The sequence below is a fragment of the Danio aesculapii genome, chromosome 17 (genome assembly GCF_903798145.1).
Source record: "Danio aesculapii chromosome 17, fDanAes4.1, whole genome shotgun sequence".
NCBI lineage: Eukaryota > Metazoa > Chordata > Actinopteri > Cypriniformes > Danionidae > Danio > Danio aesculapii.
Genome location: NC_079451.1, coordinates 41,017,254 through 41,040,202, shown reverse-complemented (window position 1 = coordinate 41,040,202; position 22,949 = coordinate 41,017,254). Strand labels below are relative to the sequence as shown.

Genomic DNA, 22,949 nt, shown 5'->3' with positions numbered 1-22,949 from the left:
AATTATTATATTTAATTACATTATATTTAATTACTTATAATTACGTAATTATTCTCAAATAAATAAATGATGCAAATGTGCTTAAAATAAATACATATACATCTGATTCAAATATACAAAACAAGCAGATAAAAAAAATACATTTAAAAATAGCATCAAATTAAAAATTATAGCATCAAATTAAATAATAACTATAAAAAATACATTTATAAATTGTTAAATACAGTACATAAAAAGTAATTGTTACTTCATATACAAATTTTTTAACTAATATTTAATTTAATTTTTTATTTAATTTTTTTTTTTTTTTTTTTACAAAAAACAATAGGCTAAAAACACCATTAAATTTTTGGAATATGTGTCCTTTGTAGAGAGGCTCTTCATATTTGTGGTTCCCTATAGAGAAAGTCTGAAAACCCCTGATCTAACCAAACCTCAACAAAACTAAGAATTATGACAAGAACAACTGCGCAGAAAAGCCAAACTCTGAAGTGGCCTCTCAAAAGCACAAAAGCCTCTCTCTTCATGCACCTAAAGTATAACCACAACACAGATCAGATGTGGGACATCAGCCATACTATCGAGAGCCCATGTGGTTTCAATCAGCGCTGCTTTCCATTGTGTGTCACAGAGATTTCATAATCACCACTGACTTCGCATTTCGCACTCGCGGTCCTGTAGGATTTTTAAGCATAAATGGCTGAGATTCTGTCATCGGTGGACTGGAGGAAGGGTTTCCAGAGGAGAGAGAGAAAGGGAGAGAGAGGGATGTTGATTGTTAAATATACTGTTTATTATTTATTATTGTATTAAAATTTATATTTTTTTATTATTAATTTATATATACTACACACACACACACACACACACACACACACACACACACACACACACACACACACACACACACACAGTTGAAGTCAGAATTATTAGCTTCTATTATTATTATTATTATTATTATTAGCTCATTTAAATTTTTTATTATTTTATATTTTTCCCCTAGTTCTGTTTAACAGTTCTGTTTTTTCAACACATTTCTAAACATAAGAGTTAAATAACTAAATTCTTATATATATATAAGAAATCTATCTATCTATCTATCTATCTATCTATCTATCTATCTATCTATCTATCTATCTATCTATCTATCTATCTATCTATCTATCTATCTATCTATCTATCTATCTATCTATCTATCTATCTATCTATCTATCTATCTATCTATCTATCTATATATATATATATATATATATATATATATTTATCTTTGCCATGATGACAGTACATAATATTTTACTAGTTATTTTTCAAGATACTAATATTGAGCTTAAAGTGACATTTTTCACACCTCTAGTTTGAAAAAAGTCAGGAAAGTGGGTGAGTCCAGCTTTGTTTAGGTGGGAGTGTCGAGTGGTGAAAGAGGGAAGGGTTTGAATGAAAAGGGGAGTTTCAGTACGAGCACACGCTGATTTTCACAGAGTCAAAACAAACACAAGGGAGAAAGACAGTGACTACGTTTTCATGGACAGTAATCAAATTATTTGCCAAATTCTTCTTGTCGACCTTAACTGCGCTTCGGCACTTTCACTTTCATTGTTACATTTCATGCATGCCCCCGTGACAAACAAGATATAACTGAGATGCACTCGGTTGGTGCAGCGAATAGTATCAGAAAGCCTGGTGTTTTTAGACTATCCTGTTACAAAATGCGCTGAAAATCCTACCCGACGGTAATAGTTTGATTGAAGTGTTTACATTTACATTCAGAGAGCAGCAATTACAGCGGATCTTTCAGTCCAAAATATTGTAGTGATATTAACCTACTGTAAACTTAGTAGCTAAATCATTTTGATTGACTAAGGTATGTCTTGAAAATTGAAAGAGTACTACTGACGATACTATCTAACTTTGCCTCTGAATAAACATAAACAAACAACACTGATCACACACTTACCTAATCCGTAGAGACAGGACAATCAACACGAACTGGAACCGCGTCTTTTTTTAAAGAAGAGGTGTGGAAAATCTGGAATTCACCATTTTAGATGCGAAAAGCTCTCGGGTAAAAAATTTTCCTTGCAAACATAATTTTTTTGCGTGTTAGCAGACCACTCTAATCCACACAGTAGTTCAGCTGCGCTCTCATAGTGGGGAAATAGAGACAAAATCTTCGTTGTGGCACATTTATAAACGCAACACCGATGACCCATGTCTCCAAACAATTCTTCTTCTTCTTCCACTTGTTTTAATTACGGTTGGCAACACAACGTGGCATCTCTCTGCCGTTTGAACATTGTAACAGGTAAAAAGAGCCTTCGACGCATATATCATGCATATTAATGAAGTTGCGCCTCATTCACTATAGAGCACGCTGCTTGGGTTGAACCAAGTCTTTCTCATGAATAAATGATGAAAACTCAAAGACGTCACGTTGTACTCATCGGTACAGACAGCCAGTCTACACGTTGGTATTTCCACAAGGATCTCATCGATATGATGTAGCGTCAAAATTTATTTTCAAACCGGAAGAACAAATTTGCTCAAACTAACACAAAAACAACCAATTTTCACTTTTTAGTGAAATATATGTATCCTAACAGTGTTTTTAGCAGCGTGGGACACATATATGCCCTGTCAACATCTCAAAAAATGTGTTTTGGAGTTTCGTGACCCTAGTGGTTTAACATAAAACAATTAAGTTGTTCTAAAAAAAACTCAATAATTGTGTTGTTTCAACTCAATTTAAACAGTAGTTTGAACTAGCAACAAAATCATTTTTGAGTGTAGCTAGCTGCACCAAACAACAAAAAAATAAAAATACCAAATTAGATTTATGTTTTGTTGTTTGTTTAATGGACTTGAGGGAGGGTTTCCAGATGGGAGGGAAGAGAGAGAGAGAGAGTGTGTATGCGTGTGTGTTTTGGGGATTCAATAGTGCGCACTGGCTCCCCTCACTCCAAACTCGCTGCATCTCCCTTCCAAGAAAACTCCTCCAGATTTCAAGAAGTCTCCGGATTGCTTTGATTGGATGTACCGACAAAATATTAAAAACCATTTCGGAAGAAGGATAGAGGGAGTTTAGCTTGTTTTATCAGCGCGAAAGGAGGCAAAGCGCCGTTACGTGTCGACTCGAGAGATTTATCCGACACTTCTGGAAAAGCGGCGCTCGGCTCTCGCGTTATGGATCGATAGTACGAAACTCTCTGGGAGTGAGGAGAAAACTCCTGTAGAGCCCGGGAAACGCCGTCTGTGTGGAATAAAGAGAGAGTTGAGGGTTGATAAGTCGTTTTAGACGCCGTTTCAGTGATGGATGGAGCAGTTGTGTTATCGGTGCTGGTGCTGGGTTTGTGCGGAGGTGTCTGGAGCGCCTCGTATCCTCAGCAGTATAACCTGTACACGGGCACACAGACGCAGAATCCGCCCTTAAACGGGGCGAGGGCGGCGAGCAGACACAGGTAATGGCTCTTTCAGTTCATTTACTCACTTTTAAGTGTATTACTGGTCATTTGATGAGGGAAAATTATAGCAGGGACATCTGTGTTTTGCAATGTACCACTGTGGATATAGAAGTACCATAGTGTTGCTTTATCAAAAACTTGGGTCCACTATATGAATGTACTATATATATATAGATAGATAGATAGATAGATAGATAGATAGATAGATAGATAGATAGATAGATAGATAGATAGATAGATAGATAGATAGATAGATAGATAGATAGATAGATAGATAGATAGACTTCGTCACTGGTACTATATTTATAATTTAAATCTGTAAAGTGCATTATGATAGCATAATTCTGGTTCTATCATAGTTTTGATGCATAAATAATGACATATACAGTACAGCTAGATGAGCAGATATGTCATAGCACTATTGTGTTGCTACATGTCATTGGTTCCACCAAAGCATTCATACATAAATTGATAGATGGATGAACATGATGCTATTTCTTTTTGTAAAGTACCATAGTATTACCTTATGATGCCATAGGTTTGGTTCTATCATAGCTCTGATGTATACTGTATAAAGAGAGATATAGAAGGCAAATAGATGAACAGATGTACCATATACTATAGTATAACCTTATGATATAATCATTGGTTCCACCATAGTATTTATGTATTTATACATATATGGAAAGATATTATGCTATTTTAAGTACAATAATATTACCTTATTATACTATCATTTTCTACAATGGATGTTTTTGTAGAGTTCCATAGTATTACATTATTATAGCATAATTATTGTTCTAGCAAAGTTTTGAATCATATATAGAGATATACAGATAGATGAGCAGATGTGCCATAGTACTATAGTTTTACCTTATGATACCATCATTGGTTCCAACAAGGTATTCATACATATATTGATAGATGGATGAACACGGTGCTATTTGTTTTTGTAAAGTACCATAGTATTACTTTATGATACCATAATTCGGGTTCTATCAAAGCTCTGGTGTATATATAGAGATATATATAAGGTAAATAGATGAACGGATGTGTCATATACCATAGTATTACCTAATGATAACATCATTGGTTCCACCATGGTATTTATACATATATGGATGGATAGTATGCTATTTTAAGTACAATAGTATTACCTTATTATATTACCATTTTCTACCATGGATGGATAGATAGATAGAGAGATAGATAGATGGATGGATGGATGGATGGATGGATGGATGGAATATTGATTCATACATGAACTTGGTCATTGGTACTATATTTATATTTTAAATCTGTATTGTAGCTACCTTGTGATATCACAACTTTGTTCCACCACAGTATTGATAGATGGATAGATGATGGATAGTGTATTGTACCTTTTGTAGAGTACCATAGTACTACTTAATGATAGCATAATTTGGTTCTATCAAGGTTCTGGTACATAGAGAGATATACATGATAGATAGATAAGCAGATATGCCATAATAGTAATAAAATGTTACCTTATAGTACCATTATTGGTTTCAACAAATTATTCATATATATATATATATATATATATATATATATATATATATATATATATATATATATATATATATATATATATATATATATATATATATATATATATTAATAGATGGATAGACATGGTGTTATGTTTTTGTAAAGTACCATGGTATTATCTTATGATACCATAATTCTGGTCTTGTCATAGTTTTGATGTGTATATAAAGATAGATATATAAGGTAAATAGATAAACAGAGGTGCCAAATACTATAGTATGATTGGTTACACCATAGTATTTATACATATATGGATGGATATTATGCTATTTTTAAGTACAGTAAAATTATTATACTATCATTTGTTGTCATTTTTCTACCATAGACAGACAGACAGATAGACAGACGAATGGATGGATGGATGGATGGATGGATGGATGGATGGATAGATAGATAGATAGATAGATAGATAGATAGATAGATAGATAGATAGATAGATAGATAGATAGATAGATAGATAGATAGATAGATAGATAGATAGATAGATTATTAATAGTAGTACCTTTTGATACCATAATTGATCAATAGGGCAACAGAGAGATAATAAATATATATTTTGAAGAATTACCTTATAGTACTTTGTTTCCACCATAGAATAGGTAGATATAAAGATAGACAGATTGCATTACACAGAGGGAGTGCCAGCTGACAAACAAACAGACAGAATACTTTATAAGTCCCGTCAGGGAAGTTACAGATGTTATGCAGTTTTTCTATAATCCATTTATTGAGGGGAAACATAACCTGGGGCTGCTTTAAAAAGTAAATGTGCTTTTAAATGTGTGGCACAGATGACTACATGAAAGCCAAAGCCTCTTTTAATCCAACAGTGAAACGACAGGAGGTGCATTACTGTCCATCCAAACCGCTAATTATCACTTACTGAATGCAAGGTTGTGCTTAAGAAGAAGGTTTGTGGGACCCCTGAATTTACAAAGCTTTTCACTGCTCTGGTAGTAATTATACTGAAAGCGCCTACCTTTTCCTTCATCTGTCAATCAGTGGATTTATAAAATACAGTGCTCGCTCTCTGCCACACAATCTGCTCTGACGGTGTTGTTTTGACTGTGATTTTGGGGTGTGATCTGGAGACTCTGTCCTTGCTCTGACGTACAGACTGGGGCTTCCCTCTTCTTTTGACGCAGTGCATTCTTAGACACGCAAACCAGATGCTGATGGTCAGACCTGTCTAAATCCATCTAAACAATGAGACCAGATTAGTCAATCGAAACCAGTTTGTGCTTATGAATAGCTTTCAGATATAACACAACCCCTTTGGTAGTAGTAATAGTAAAGGGTGACGTCTGCGATGGGAAAACCTTCAGTGCCAGCAGTATGAAGTATGTTGAGAAATCGGAGTCAAGTTACTGGGGATTAGCAGCTTGTTTGAACTTTTAGCTACAACAGATGTAAAAAGTATTCTGCGTTTTGTGTATTTATTTTATTGAAAGTGAAAGAGTAGGAGGAAAGGAGGGGAAAGTGTGAGACTGAAATCAAGGGGAGAATTTGTGCTTTTAATGTGGCCAGCTCATCTTTTCTCTTGTGGCTTTTTTCCTTCCTCCAGTCTCCAAAATGAATGGACTGATAGATTTTGACTCGTGTTGCACGCATCAAATGTGCATTTCCAGGGAAAACCGCGAGCCCTAATCAAATTTATCAAGGAATGTGCGCGCCTCAAATTTAGTGGAAATTTTATGCTAAAAGATTCTGAAAGATGAACTTTGCAAGAACTGGATGCACAGCTGCCAAATATGCGAGCACCTCTTTTCTCTAAATTGTAGGCATTTGGGAAGAAAAGCTGCCAGGTTTTTGTGTGTTGGAAAAAATCTCCTGATATGATTTTTTTGAGGCGTGTTTATCTACAAAATCCAGCACTTTAGGAGGATGCAGTTTTGAATGGATGGTTATAACATTCAGAAGATATGATACTGATGTACTCCAGAAAGTAGCTCAGCTGCTAGTTTTCGATTTGGTCTGGAACTTGGATGAGGAGGTCTTGACTAAGGTTTTCAGATGGCCCTATTTTTAACCATTATAGATTTTTTTTTAATCATCCTTGATTTTATCTGTGGTGAAACACATACTTTTTTGTGTACACAAATTAATTATGTAATTATAGAAATATATATTTGTTTATATAAAAATAAGTTGTTTTATATACATAGAAGCTATTTTAAATGCAAGTAAAGTGTCTAATGTTTCAAATAATTTGTTTCATTAATGTTCAATATTAGATATATACAGTGCTCAGCATATATAAGCACACCCATATATAAGTACACCCCTACATCTTTCACCAACTAAAGGAGGCCTTAATTTTAAAAGGGTACTTATTTGGGATTTTCTTATGATTTATTGACAGTACTCCATATTTCAGAAGACTATTTAAAAGTCACATTTTACCAAATGTGTCACATTTTGAGATTAAACTCATATTTTTAATATGAAGCTGTACAATATTATATTTGTGCATATACATTAGATTAGTCAGTACTGAAGCCAAATCTGGAGCTTATCTATCAAAATAATGCACGATAACGGCCCAAAAACTAGTACACACAAATTTATATGCAATACAAAAATATTAAATACAAATTTAAAAAAGAGAAAAAATCAAGAGAAGCAAAACAATTGAAAAATTTGAATTGAATAATTTTTTCAATATTTTGCTGGAATTTAATTGTGTTATCTTTCAATTTCTACATATGTTTGGTGACTAAAATATTATTTTAATAAATATATATTTTTAATAAATCTGTTTTGTTTAAATGCACCAAAATACATTGCCTATATTCACTGATAAATGAATTTAAATATATTTATTTTCAAAATGGGGTGTAGTCAATTATGCTGAACACTGTATTTACTGTAGGTAAAAATGAAACAACAAACCAATTCTGACCTATGCTTAAAATATTTGAAAGAATAAGTGGTCATATTAAATTATTTGTTATTTTAAATTATTGAAAGATTTGGGTAAAATGTATTGGTTTAAAGCACAGTAGCAAAATATTAGAATTTAAATGCAACAATTAATAATATTAAACTATTGTCACACTGGATGATATTTTAGTGGGTGTCCTCTTTAAATCAGGATAAAATGTCATTGTTGTCCACAGGAAAATATGTAAAGCTGCATTTCACTTTTATTTAATAAAAGTGAAATGCAGCTTTACATATGTCATTGCCCTGTCACCACTGGTTTGGGACTTGCAGAGCTGCGCATCGATGGATTTGCTCTTCAGTGTTTGGACTTTCAGCAGTGACAATTATATTGCACTGAACTGAACTTCAACTCTGAAAACTGAACTGGCACAGCTTCAGTTTACTAGAACTTCTATGTTAAGCTGCTTTGACACAATCTACATTGTAAAAGTGCTAAATAAATAAAGATGAATTAATTTATACTTGAAAACCAGTTACTCATTTTTCTTTGTGCATAACTTTCACCAACTAAAGGAGGCTTTAAATACTTTATATATTATTCTAAGATTTATTCACAGTACTGCATATTTAAGAAGGCCATTTAAGCATCAGATCTTACCAAATTTGTCATGTTTTGATATCAAACTCACTTAAATTCAGCAAAATACTGTTTCAGACCTGAACTTTGCACTGTATGTACGGCGCAATAGCAGATGTTAATCGGCTTTGAGTTTAGTCTTATTTTTAACTCATGTTATGCATCTTAACGGTGACCTCACAGCAAGAAGGTCGCTGGTTCGAGTCCAGGATGGACCAGTTGGCATTTCTGTGTGGAGTTTGCATGTTCTCCCTGTGTTCATGTGGGTTGCCTCTGGGTGTTCTGGTTTCCCCCAAAATCCAAAGACATGCAGTATAAGTGAATTTAGTAAACAAAATTGCCCCGAGTGTATGTGTGTGAATTCGAGAGTGTATGGGTGTTTCCCAGTACTTGGTTGCAGCTGGAAGGGCTCTGATAAATAAGGGATTCAGCCGAAGAAAAATGAATGCATCCTTACATTTAAAGCAACACTATGCAAATTTCTATTGAAGCTTCCCCTTGTTGTTGTTAAACAATTGACTGTAGTCACATGTATTTGTTGATTAACCTGACAGAACTGGCATAAGCTGGCACCTTGTTTAGAGACCATGTCCAGCTAGCCTGTGTTACACTACTAAGTGTTCAAAACACATCATTACCTGGCAACCAGTTGTCTCTTTCTGCTCGAGCAATCGAGTGTAACACACTCAGTACAAATGTGTGTTTGGTATCTGATCAGTCTCCCGGTTTTTCTTAGCTACCTCGGACAAACCTCCCCTTTTAGGTTTCTTTGGTGGTCTGCCATGATGTTCATGTTGGTTTAATGGTAGATCATTTCGTCTCAGTTATCTTTTGGTTATCACCTAAGCTAGGAAAACAACATGTTTTTACACAAAAGTTCACACAAAAATAAAATTTCCCTGTTAATTTACTCACCCACAGTTCATCTAAGATGTTCGTGTCTTACCTTTTTTCAGCTTTGATCTAAATTGTTCCATTTTGCTGACTGTCACTGTAAATTCAAATGAGATTGTGCTCTTTTTCAAAAGAGGGTGAAGCTATTGTGTGTCAGCAATTGCCAGATTTAAAAACAAGACTAAGGTCCTATGCTTATGAGGGAGAGATCATTACTAATGGGTTGGGCTTTCTCCATCTGATGACATGTACAAATGGAGAATGTTAATCAAGCTGTTTTTATGAAATGTGATTATAAAAAATAAAATTAATTCATTTTTACCATTAGAAAACGGTTACATTCACAGACTATTGCCACACAACTGTGTTTAATCCCCTATAAAATGAATTTTGCATAATATATCCTCTTTAAAGAAGCTTTTTCGCTGAATCCAGGGCCCTTGGTGTTATATATAATAGCAGTTAATGGTGATGGGTTTTTTAGATAAAAAAACAAACACTTATAAACGAGTCCAAATCAATAGCAGTGGCTCCTGATGATCTAGTTTAGATAACCTAGATGTCCTAATGATGCAGTTAAAAGTTGTTTTATTACTGATGTATTTTTATACACATCATTTTGGGGTTGAACATGTACATAGTGCAGCATTAAGTAGCACATGCATGAATTTCTCACATTTACCTTTTAAGCCTAAAAGTGATGTGGACATTGTTGTGTGACTTTTTTACCTTGGAATTATAAGGTTCTATCTGCGTTCTGAATGATTTTGAGATTGAGCTTCAAAGTTTTTGCATTCCATATAGCAAACAGTATGTGTGCAATAGTTCTCTTTCATTCATTAACATGACAGACTCTAAATGTACTCTACGTGTAAATTATCAAAGTTCTCTTACATTTGCAAATTGGAGTAAATAAACCATGGTAAATGCAGATTGAACCTTCTAATTCTGAAAAGTCATTTTCTGCTTGGACTTATAAGGTTCTATCTGGCGGATCATTCATTGAAGCTTTGTTTTTTAAGAAATACAATTAAAAATATATATAATTTGCTGTTGTAACAATATGTTGATGCTTGAGAAAGTCACAGTTTTGCTTTATATAACATTTATTTAATGTTTTAGGATGAATATTTTTTCTTGTTCAAATTAATGTCCAGTGCAGATGTTAATTTTATCAAATTAATATGTTAATATTTATTAAATTTTATGCTTTGTATGAACTATTAAATTATATGTATTGGATTATTTGCTCTATGAATTAAACTGAGTATTTGTCCTTCAAGGCTTAATATTAAATTTAAAGATTTTAAAAGATAACAGACAATGAGCAAATGAGTTTAATAAACACTGAAAATGTTTCACTGACTATATATATATATATATATATATATATATATATATATATATATATATATATATATATATATATATATATATATATATATATATATATGTATGTATATATATATGTATATATATACACAAATAAAGATATTTTACATTTAATATATTACATTTTTTTAATAACAGTTTCTTTTTTAACAATGCAAAATATAACATTTCATCCCAATGTCAAAAAATGCTTCTAAATCATCGTATCTTTTCAGTTTTAGGTTTCTTCTCAATTTTTTGTGGTGCATTATTTAGTCGACTGTGATTTTGTCTTTCTGGTCTTTCCCGCTGTCAATGGAGCATTCCGGCGAAATTACAAAGAAAGCTGATCCTGATTGGTCCTTGTGCGTGCATTAAAAATGCTGATTGGCCAACAGAAATAACCTTATAGAGCCAAGCTAGAGTTCAACTTTGTAGAGAAACCATTTTTGTTTTTTAAATAAAAAGTTTTAAATTGTAAACAACTTATTAAAAAACATGCCATGATGTAAATAAGTTGTCATTTAATAAGAATATGTGAATAACTCAATTTTGACAAAAATGTCAGATAGAACCTTATAATTCTAAGGTGACGACTTAACTTTTAACAGAGGGAGCACTGTCAAACCGGTTTTAGACTAAAAGTGAAACTTTTATGGTCGTTAATTTGCACAAAAATTGGATGGGAAGCCTTAAACTAAAAACTTTTCTAAATTATACCCTATAGTCTCTCGCATAATCTCTCATCGCCAACTACTGGCCTGCCATGTATAAAACTTTTTTTGCTGTTGTCATTTTCATGTATCTGTATGTATGGGAATTGTTCTTCCTTCTGTGTGCAAAACATTACTAAAAAACACAAAGGAAAATCTTAAAGGGATAGGATATATATACGCATATCCCTTGTAAGAAATAATATATGTGTGTCTCTCTTGAGCATAGACAGATGCCAAAAAAACTGGTTTGGGTTATGCTGTGGTGTCACAGCATTTTAGTAATGAGCTCAACTGATTTGCACATACAGCCATTAAATTGAGCCCTTTTCTGCCAAACCAGAAGTTAAAAGTCCAAGCCTGAATGTTGTGTCCACTGCTATTCAGATAATCAAGCTGGACATGCTTTGATGAATGCCCTGAAGACTGGACACTCATGTTCATGTTTGTCGTCTTTCATATATTTCTTAAAAACGTTTATGCTGACAGACAAACAGACTGTGCTGGCATTCAGCTCTCCAGAGGACGACTATAAATTTGAATGGTGTCAGAATAATAAAAAACGACATAGTCTTGGACTGACTCCATTATATTTGACTTATTAGGAGTAGTTTAGCTCTACTGAGGGTATAAGGTCCAGTGAATGGTAATTCCTTAATAGCAGGGTGGCACGCAATCTGTGCCCACAGAACTTGGCAGAAAATGCCTCGGATTTCTGCAAAATTAGACCAGCCATCATTCATACATTTCTACACCCACTGCATGCTCATTTACAGTTAATATGAAAGCACCTAAATCACCTCTTTGTTCTAAAGTGTAGGCATTTGGTCAATCCTGTGCCAGGTTTTTTCATGATAAAATAAGTTTCCTTATACAATATGATCTTCTTTGCAGTGTGAATCACATGATAGTGATATAAAAACAACAATAAAAAATAGTTAAGCACATTTCATCCCCCGAACTTTGTCATTGTATCTTATTTTGTGTTTAGAATTGCTGTTTAAATTCATTATTTTATTTTAGCATTTGATTGCATTGGGTTTTTGAAAGTAGGAAATGTCATAAAGCAAAATGTCTTAATATAGGCTTTATTTTCCTTGCTTTTGCAATTCATTGTCTTGTATCAACAATAATTTGGTTGGTGTTGATGTGCTTAACTGTAATTTATTATTATCTTTATAATTATGCCTGTTATTTGTTATTTAAAAATATATTATAATTTTAAAGTTTTATTTTTTTTGTCATCCTGGACCACAAACCTAGTCACAAGTGTCCATTGTTTTGTAATTTAGATTTATATATTACCTGAAAGTTGAAAAAAATAAGTTTTCCTATGATTTATCCTTTCTTAGGATAGGACAATATTTGGCCGCGATGTTAAATAGAATTTGAAAGTCTTGCATCCAAGGGTTGAAAAAAGTCTAAATTCTGAGAATATTTTTTTCAGTTGTCTAAATTAAGTGCTTAGCAATGCACATTACTAGTTTTGTAATATTTGCAGTAGGAAATTTACAAATTATCTTAATGGAACACAATCTTTACGTAGCAGTCAAGTGAATTTTGATGTTAAAAAAGAAAAATTAGGGACGAGGAGAGCAGGGAACGAAAGTAACGTGGGTTGAAAGCAACAAAGGGATTTTCTCGAAGACTTGACAACATTTGCTTTCCAGGCTACAACAGCACATTCCGCATGCAATCCTTGGAGCTACCAAATATTATTTGATTTTTGGTACTGTGTCCCACAGTTAGCTCCAAATTTCAGTTTTTGAGTGCAGAAAGTAAATGAATGCAGAGTTTTTTTTTTTTTGTTTATTTTCACTTTTCAAGTGTCACGCCAGTGATCAATCTATAGGTTATTTAGTGCAATAACACATTCTTAAGTTTGCAATGTCTTGAGTTTTTCAGTTTAAAAGTAAATCAGGTTTAATGGCAAGAGTTCCTGTGGGGACAATAGTAACACTGTTATTTATGTCTCACTGCTAATAGCCAAACCTTGTTTTTTCAGTTTGCAGTATTTAGATTCAGATGTTGAATTAAGATGTAAAATGAATGCATATTGCCAATAATAATAAAAAAATATTCGAATTTTCTTTTAACATTTTGCATTGTTGGATTGCTTTTGAAACATTTGATGAAAGTAAAATTTTGAATTAAAGTTTCAAAGTTTAGTATTAAAGTTGCAGTTTAATATTTTTTTTTTCAAAAATAAAGGACAAAATATGTTTGCAGTTAACAATAATAAGTCATAGTCAGATATATTTAAAATAAACAAGATTAAGTCAGTAAATCTAGCAAATATTGTTGTGTCCCACCCGTGTGTTACTTTCGTCCCTACTGACCGGGTCAAAAGTAACAATGTGCAATTTATGTTTAAAGTGAAATTCATTTGAAGTTGTTCTAAATTTGTTCAAAATACCACTCGGTATTGATAGACCACACTTGTGAGTTAGTAATCACAGCAAATATACATTTCTGTCGAAAACAACATCTTTTAAAAACAGGTTTTTATCATCCCCACTCTCCCCTTTGGTAAAAATATACCTGTGCAACATAAGACTGGATTCCAGTGTCTCATATTATTTTATTCAGTTGCATTACTTTGTACTGATGAAGATATTTCGAAGGATATTGCTAAGGCATAATAAAATTGGCCTTTTTCTTCATTAAAATTTTTTTTATTATTTATATTTATATTTTATATTTTATTAACTTGGACATTTCTCGTAAGATTCAGGCAAAATAAGCATACACTGAGTCAGTTCAATGATTCAGTCGCATTATATTATAACTGCTGATATTTGAGCATGTAGTCTACATCAGACAGTCTGTGGGCATCTAAAGATAGTACTGTGGTCAATCAGATCCAGGTTTGCACTTATCAGTTTGTTTTCCTGGCACCTCTGTAAAAGGACAGCTTTCAAAGCTCTCTTGGTATCACTATGCCCATAGGGCTGATTAGATACTGACAAGAGAGCCCTCTTAACTGGATAATGAGAAAGAGGGTTTCGTTTGATCTATTTTGGCAATTTGCAACGAATGGGGGCTGTAAATGAAAGACTGTTTATTAGCTCTTTTATGACTTCAATTAAACATTTGTGCTTTAAAAAAAATCTAATTCAACTTTGCCACCCAATTTTTTTCTTTTAAGCCATCTGCCTTTGCTCTTAGTCAAAATGCAGTTCCATCAAGTACAATATTAAAGTTTATGTGAAATTAAAATGTATGTTTATTTTGCAGGCGCACTTTCTTATTCTTAAAGTAAACAATTAATCAGTGCAAGTTAAGTTTGTTTTGTAGTTTGCTATGTGGGAATGATGTGCAAAAAGAAAGCCCCGCCCCTACTCAATATTCTGAGATTCATCAACATACTAAAATAAAAGTCTCAGCAGCTACCGGTTCACACAGACTTTATAAGTAATGGTTTATTGGCAGTAATGATGCCATGAAGATTGTTTAACCCTATGAGACCCAAATATAGGAAAAAAACTTGCACATTTTTTTATTGAGATATTGTTTAGGAGGCCTTTGTTGTAGGAATTAAAGATTTTTCACATTTTTTTTACATTTTGGTAAAGTTTTTAGGAAAAAGTTGGAACATTGCAACATTGAGCTTAGTTGTGAGCAGAATGTCTGTATTTGTACTCACTTTGTCTGAACAGGTATACAAAGGGTTATTTACTTATTTAGCCCAATATCAGTATATATCATAAGTAATAATCGCTCAACAATCATATTTTTTATGAATAAGCATTTATTAATAAAAATATTTGGTCACATTCAGTGTGGATTGAATGTGTTTACTTGCAGCAATAGTCCCGAAGACAGTCCTTTATATCTGAAAATCACAGGTGACACAGGTGAAGTAGTTGTCTGTGTAGATCTTGTAGTTTTGACCCTTTGGAAATGTGGAGGCGAGCTTCATCACAATATCACCTGACAGCCCAAGTTTGGCTTGTGGTATTCCATCTACACTCCATTGCTACACATCAAAATCACAGAGCATGCCAAAGATTCCAGTTCTCTGCCACAGTTTGAAGCCCCACACATATATTGTTTGTTACTGAATCTACCCTTGAAAGGAATCATCATTTCATCCACAGAGTTGTGCTCTTCAGGTTCCACCTGCAGGCATCTCTCTCTAAATTAATTTAGCCACAGTCTGAGTTTCCAGAGTTCGTCCTTCTTTTTCATCTCTGCCACAATCAAGTTGTTTATAAAGTGTAATGAAGTCAACAGAGATGTTATGGCACACCACATGAGAAACAAGGGTGTACCATGTTCAAAAAAATGGAAAGCTATATATTAGGGCAGCATGATATTGGAAAAATCTGACATTGCTATATTTAGTTATTCTGCGATTTATATGTTGCGATATGAATATAATTTCATCAGATGATTTGAATAGCTCTATATTTCATTCATTTAAATTGACTTGGCTGATAAACTGTTTTATATATAATAAATTACAAACATATATAAATATTCATTCATTCATTCATTCATTTTCTTTTTTAGCTTAGTCCCTTTATTTATCTGGGTTCGCCACAGTGGAATGAACCACCAACTTATCCAGCATATGTTTTTTACGCAGCGGATGCCCTTCCAGCAAAAAAATAAATATGACAGCAAAAATACAAGTTAAATAAACAGTGCTCTATGGTTTTCTAGGGAGTCCAACAGTATTCAAATAAAGCAATGTAACAATTAAACGTAAAGTAACACTGTTATTATTGTATAAATAATGCCATGCAATGATATAAAAATAATATTTAATCTTTTGATCTTTAGTAAATAATATAATCCTGCGATGTGACTAAAGTGGAGACATTGCGATATAACGTTCAGCCCTAGATTATTAATATGTCCTTCACACTAAGAAATAAATATATTTTTAAGAACTTTCAGGAACCAAAAATGATAGCATTGCTTTAAAAACCCTCTTTTGAAAGCTTTATTTCTTTGCCATCTCTAAAGCCATTCAAATCTCAAAATATATCCTCATTTGTGCCTTTTAATTCTGTCACGTCATGTTTGATGCTGTTTCGTCCTTAGTATTTTGTAGCTGTTATTTTGTGCCTTTTGTTCTGGTATGTCAAGAGGGTTTAAGCAAAGCTGCCTGTAAAAGGAAAGTTCCTGGCCCTTGACCCGGGCTTTCTGAAGATGTGGCAGTGGTTGTGAAGCCTGTGGCGGTGCCTGTCAGTCTCGACCTCATTCAGACCTCACGCAGACAGACTGACCTGGCTTATTTACATCAAAAGAGAAACTTCCTCCAGTGGTGTTCAGGACTAGGCTTAGGACTGTTTAAGGTTCTGATGGTATGATAACCTTGGATAAAAATATTACTGTATCACGGTATTGTGATAATTGCTTTAAAATATGTTCTTATTAAATGTCTGAGTAAAAACATCAAATTTTTCCCCATTGAAGACAACATATTTTATTTGGCACAGTAAACATGTTAGCTTAAATATTTCGCCACTGCACTGTTCAGGTCTATAACATGCTTGATTGTTGGTTTATAAGCTATTTGTTTTTAAAATGTTTCCTGAATCGTTGGCTGACCAGTAGCTTTTGCAACCCAGGCTCATTCTGAATACGTACCCCTATATACATTTCTGGAGAGCGACAAATATGTCACAGGAGGTACGTTTTTTGCAGTTTTTGTTTTCTCGAATACTTGTATGCTTTTTGAGATCTCAAATTTCTCTCACGAGTGCTATTCACGCCTGCTCTTCCTGCATAAATCTACCAGAGGCCTCTAGCAACTAACTGACTGAGCAACTGCCAGAACCCCCACCCACCCCTTTCCCTAAACCCAACTGATAGTGTTTTCAAAATCACTGATTGACCAACGCTCACCCACTTCCCTAAACCCAACTGATAGTGTTTTCAAAAGCACCGATTGACCAGCGCTCACCCATTTCCCTAAACCCAACCGATAGTGTTTTTAAAGCACCGATTGACCAGCACTCACCCACTTCCCACCAATTGACCAGCGCTCACCCACTTCCCTAAACCCAACCGATAGTGTTTTCAAAAGCACCGATTGACCAGCGCTCACCCACTTCCCTAATCCCAACCGCTAGTGTTTTCAAAAGCACCGATTGACCAGCACTCACCCACTTCCATAAACCCAACCGACAGTGTTTTCAAAAGCACCGATTGACCAGCGACCACCCACTTCCCTAATCCCAACCGCTAGTGTTTTCAAAAGTACCGATTGACCAGCACTCACCCACTTCCATAAACCCAACCGACAGTGTTTTCAAAAGCACAGATTGACCAGCGACCACCCACTTCCCTAAACCCAACCGATAGTGTTTTCAAAAGCACCGATTGACCAGCGCTCACCCACTTCCCTAATCCCAACCGACAGTGTTTTCAAAAGCACCAATTGACCAGCGACCACCCACTTCCCTAAACCCAACCGATAGTGTTTTCAAAAGCACCGATTGACCAGTGCTCACCCACTTCCCTAAACCCAACCGACAGTGATTTCAAAAGCACCGATGGACCAGCACTCACCTACTTCCCTAATCCCAACCGACAGTGATTTCAAAAGCACCGATTGACCAGCACTCACCCACTTCCCTAATCCCAACCGGCAGTGATTTCAAAAGCACCGATTAACCAGCGCCCACCCACTTCCGTGAACTCAACTGAAAGGGTTTTTAAAAGCACTGATTGACCCACTCCCCCAATTCCCTAAACCCATCCATCAGTGTTTTCAAAAGGACCGATTGACCCACCCACCCATTCCTTAAAACCCAACAAATAGTGTTGAAAAAAGAAAAACCTTCGCGCCGGCCTGATTTGAAAAAAAAATAGATATTTATTTATTTTTACCACGTTTTTAGATTTTACTGCATTGTCACCCTGTTATTTACTTGTTTAGATTACTTTTTGGCTTTGTTTTTGTCTTACCCACTTTCTGGAACCATTCTTCGCCGGATTCAAACCTCGTCGTCATGGTCAACTCCGCTCCACATCACAAGTCCTCCGGACTACGTGGCGAATCACTGGACAAACTGGTAAAAGCTGAAAAGCCATCCCTACGGAGGTAAGCGGTCAGCTGGTGAGCACAAAAAGAAACGGCATCATACCGCCCCATATCATTAATTTTAAAGATGAAATGCAGCCATACGTAGTTTTGGCTACATAAATTGCGATCTCCACAAATGTACAGGCCTGTATATAGGGCTACTTTTTCAGAATGAGCCTGCGTTGCATTTTTGACATGGAGGGTTCTTTTCTACTGGAGATACTGTCGCCTTAAAAACCTGAATACAGTAATTGTAAAAAAAAAAACACTTACATATACCTAAACACAGTTAAACAAAAAATTTAAGCAGTTTCAAAAAACCTTGACTTTTCCAAACCATGGTAAACCTTAAAACCGGTTATCATCTCATGCCTAATCAAGACTCCAAAAAAGCACACACACACACACACACACACACACACACACACACGCACACGCACACACGCACACATGCACACACACACACACACACACACACACACACACACACACACACCTCTGATATGCAAAGAGCTTCCTGTGAACAAGTTTGTGTTTGACAAGGGAAGCAGTTAGTGAATATTAATGGCTGCTCGGACATGCCAAAATGTCTGTCTAAAATGATTGCTTCTGGAAGTCAAGCTCAAATGGGATTGTATCACATCCTCCAGCTTGGCTTCTTGTGAGCGGTTGGATTTGAAGCAACCATTCCAGTTCAGTTCCCTTCAGAAATGAAAACTCCTTTATGAGAAGTTATAAGAAGTTAGCTAGCTTTCCATTAAAGTGATAGTGCATAAACTGATAAATCATGAGCCATCATTTACTCATCCTGACCTTTACTTGTTCCAAAACTATTTGAGTTTATTTCTTCTGTTGAACACAAAGGAAGATATACTGACAAATACTGAAAGAAATCAACCATTGAATCCGTCCGAAATCACCCACTACTCAAGTATTTGTGACATTTGAGTTTGAATTTACTACATGACCATTAGAAAAATGTTTTATATGCAGTATAGTATGAATATAATTGATATGAATGGAACCAGGATGTACTATATCCGCCATTTGTCATTATCACATGACCTACCCCCATCAGTTGTCAGTTCACTCCCATTCATGAATTCTGTCGCGGTGCATCATGGAATAGCGTAGCGCTCATAGAATGGGTACTTCAGAATATCGCTGGAAGTAGTAGGTCATTCGGGTACTTCTTGCATACTGTTTTTTAAATACTATAAATTTTGACATACTACTCAGCTTGCATACTGTTTTTTGAATACTATGAATTCTAACATACTACTTAGCTCAAGCTCGTATACTTTTTTTTCGAATACTATGAATTCTGGCATACTACAAAACTCACATACTGTTTTTCGAATACTATAAATTCTGACATACTACTCAGCTTGCATACTGCTTTTTGAATACACTGTATTCTGACATACTACTCCGCTCATATACTGTTTTTCGAATACTATAAATTCTGACATACTACTCAGCTCGCATACTGTTTTTCAAATACTATGAATGATAACATGAAATATTTGTGTGGAAGTTGTTTACAGTATGTGAGTAAATGGAGAGGAAATGTTTATTTTGGGAACAAACTATACATTTAATATATAAATATCTGGTTTTACAAACATTCCATTGCAAATATTATGTAGGGTAATACATAGATCCACATGGAATCTGCGTGCACACAAATTCTTTTTGATTGTATATGTAAATGTGTACAAATATTTATTGTTTTTATATTCATTTTAGTAATATTACTGAATAATTTGTCCTTTGGCTTATTCCCTGATTTATTAGGCGTCACCACATCGGAATGAACTGCCAACTATTCCAGTAAATCCAACACATGCTATTGAATAATATGTGAAGGTTTATGATTCATGTCCAATGCAATGCAATCTTTTCTTAGTAGATTCATTTAAATTCAATTTATGTTTGTTTATTTATTTAGCGCTTTTTACAGAATGTGTTATTATATATTATTTATATAGCGCTTTTTTTTGTAGATTGTGTCAAAGCAGCTTAACATAGTTCTAGTAAAGTCCAGATTTCAGAGTTGAAGTTCAGTTTAGTTCAGTTCAGTGTGGTTTAATTTTCACTGCTGAAAGTTCAAACACAGAAGAGCAAATCCACCGAAGAGCAGCTCCACAAGTCCCGATACGAGCAAGCCAGTGGCAACAGTGTTGAGGAAAAAACTCTGACCGGTCTGTCTGTCTGTCTGTCTGTCTGTCTGTCTGTCTGTCTGTCTGTCTGTCTTTCTATTTATCTATCTATCGATCTATCTATCGATCTATCTGTCTATCTGAACGCATTAGTCCTCTTTTTGAATTTGCCACTATGCTGATGCAAAGAAGTTTGTAGCTCTGCCCTCTTTTGAAAGATTTAAATCATTTAAATTTAAAGTGACAGTCATCAAAACAGGTGCATTAAAAACTGTTTTAACTTACAGTTTCTTGCCTGCACTAACCCTAAAATACAAAGATATCTCAGAGATTTGATTGTCCAGGGAACATATAAAATCCTAAAAGGCCATGAATATCTTCGAGGAGGCTTCTCTCCTGGCCCTTTCCAAGCCACATCTGTGGTACGTCTGTTCGTAAGGCATGTTTCTTCTTCTTTTTCTTTAGTTCAGATCCAAGCTGAGATGCCGCAGATGTGCTGCTGTGGTCAAACCCCTGCAGAAAGTGCTTTCCTGTAACGGCAGCGAGTTACAGTATAACCACAGGAAAACATTTCTCCCACGAGCTTGTCCTTCCAGCATCGAACATGTGGCTCGTTCGGTAAAAGGAATGACCTGTAGTCTGTTAGTGCACTACTTATAAGGGTAATCACAACAGGACGGCATATCTAAAAATCAGTATGAGAACCTAAATTGGATGTGAACACCAAGAATATGTAAATATTGTGCCGAGCAGATAAGAGTAGGGTTAATGGGACATCTGTTGGTGCTGGTGTTGGATGTTGTGGAGGCTGAGGTCTCGTTGCTTATTCTGGCACCGTGTGTGATTTATTATTTTTTTTCCTAGCCCCGCTGTATTTAAGGCACACATGAAAAAAAAAGCATTTAGTTTCAGATATTTAATTCATTCTGGAAGAATTTGAGTCGCAAAGGGAACTTATAGACATCTGTCTCTTTTTTGTGTACTCCAGATCAAATAAAGCCTGGCTTTTTTCCTTTCCTTCCTGTAGCACATGATTATCAATCATAGCTGCTGAAGTGCATATTTCTTTACAGCTTCTCTCATGCGTTCTTTTATCCCAGCAGCTAATATTTGGAGACAACTAAGCCATTCATAGGTTGATTTCTCTAGGAAGAGGCATTGTCATCATGTGACCTTAAAGCCATATCAGTGTTCTGCAGTGTTTATGAAGATGATACAATCTCCCTGTTGACTTTACTAGAGTGTATGTTTAAAATGTATTATAATTGCATTATAATATAATTAGAATAATCTACACTTTTATTACCACTATTAATAGCCCTATAAACAAGAGACAGTAGATACTGTATGTATGTATGCATGTATGTATATATGATCTATCTATCTATCTATCTATCTATCTATCTATCTATCTATCTATCTATCTATCTATCTATCTGTCTGTCTGTCTGTCTGTCTGTCTGTCTGTCTGTCTGTCTGTCTGTCTGTCTGTCTGTCTGTCTGTCTGTCTGTCTGTCTGTCTGTCTGTCTGTCTGTCTGTCTGTCTGACGTTCCATCCATCTATCCATCCATCCGTACAGTTTTATCATCCATCCATCCATCCATCCATCCATCCATCCATCCATCCATCCATCCATCCATCCATCCATCCATCCATCCATCCATCCATCCATCCATCCATCCATCCATCCATCCATCCATCCATCCATCCATCCATCCATCCATCCATCCAACATTCTATCTATCGTTATATTTATCTATCTAACATTCTGTCTATCGTTATATTTATCTATCTAACATTCTGTCTATCGTTATATTTATCTATCTAACATCCTGTCTATCGTTATATTTATCTATCTAACATCCTGTCTATCGTTATATTTATCTATCTAACATCCTGTCTATCGTTATATTTATCTATCTAACATCCTATCTGTCTGTCTGTCTGTCTGTCTGTCTGTCTGTCTGTCTGTCTATCATTAAATCTATCCATCTATCGTTATATTTATCGTTATATCTATCTATCTATCTATCTGTCCGTCTGTCCATAAGCAGTTTGCTTTAAAGGTGCTATATATAAAAATAGATAATGTTGTTGTTGTTGTTGTTTTTAAGCCTAAGTTTAAGATCTATCACTATGTGCTAGTCTACATCATCTATTAGACATCCAGTACAGTACAATATTTGCACTTCCAAGATAGCATAAGAAACATT

At 34.7% G+C, this 22,949-nt stretch overlaps 1 protein-coding gene across 1 annotated transcript in view; it reads left to right on the top strand.

The window, feature by feature from the left end:
- The first annotated feature begins 2,927 nt into the window (after window positions 1–2,927).
- The window catches only part of emilin1b (elastin microfibril interfacer 1b), a 60,170-nt gene continuing 40,148 nt past the window's right edge, over window positions 2,928–22,949 (top strand). Inside the window, exon 1 of the mRNA XM_056476698.1 lies at window positions 2,928–3,455. Coding sequence (XP_056332673.1) covers window positions 3,307–3,455 — 149 coding nt within the window. The 5' untranslated portion in view covers window positions 2,928–3,306. The remainder of the gene's footprint in view (window positions 3,456–22,949) is intronic.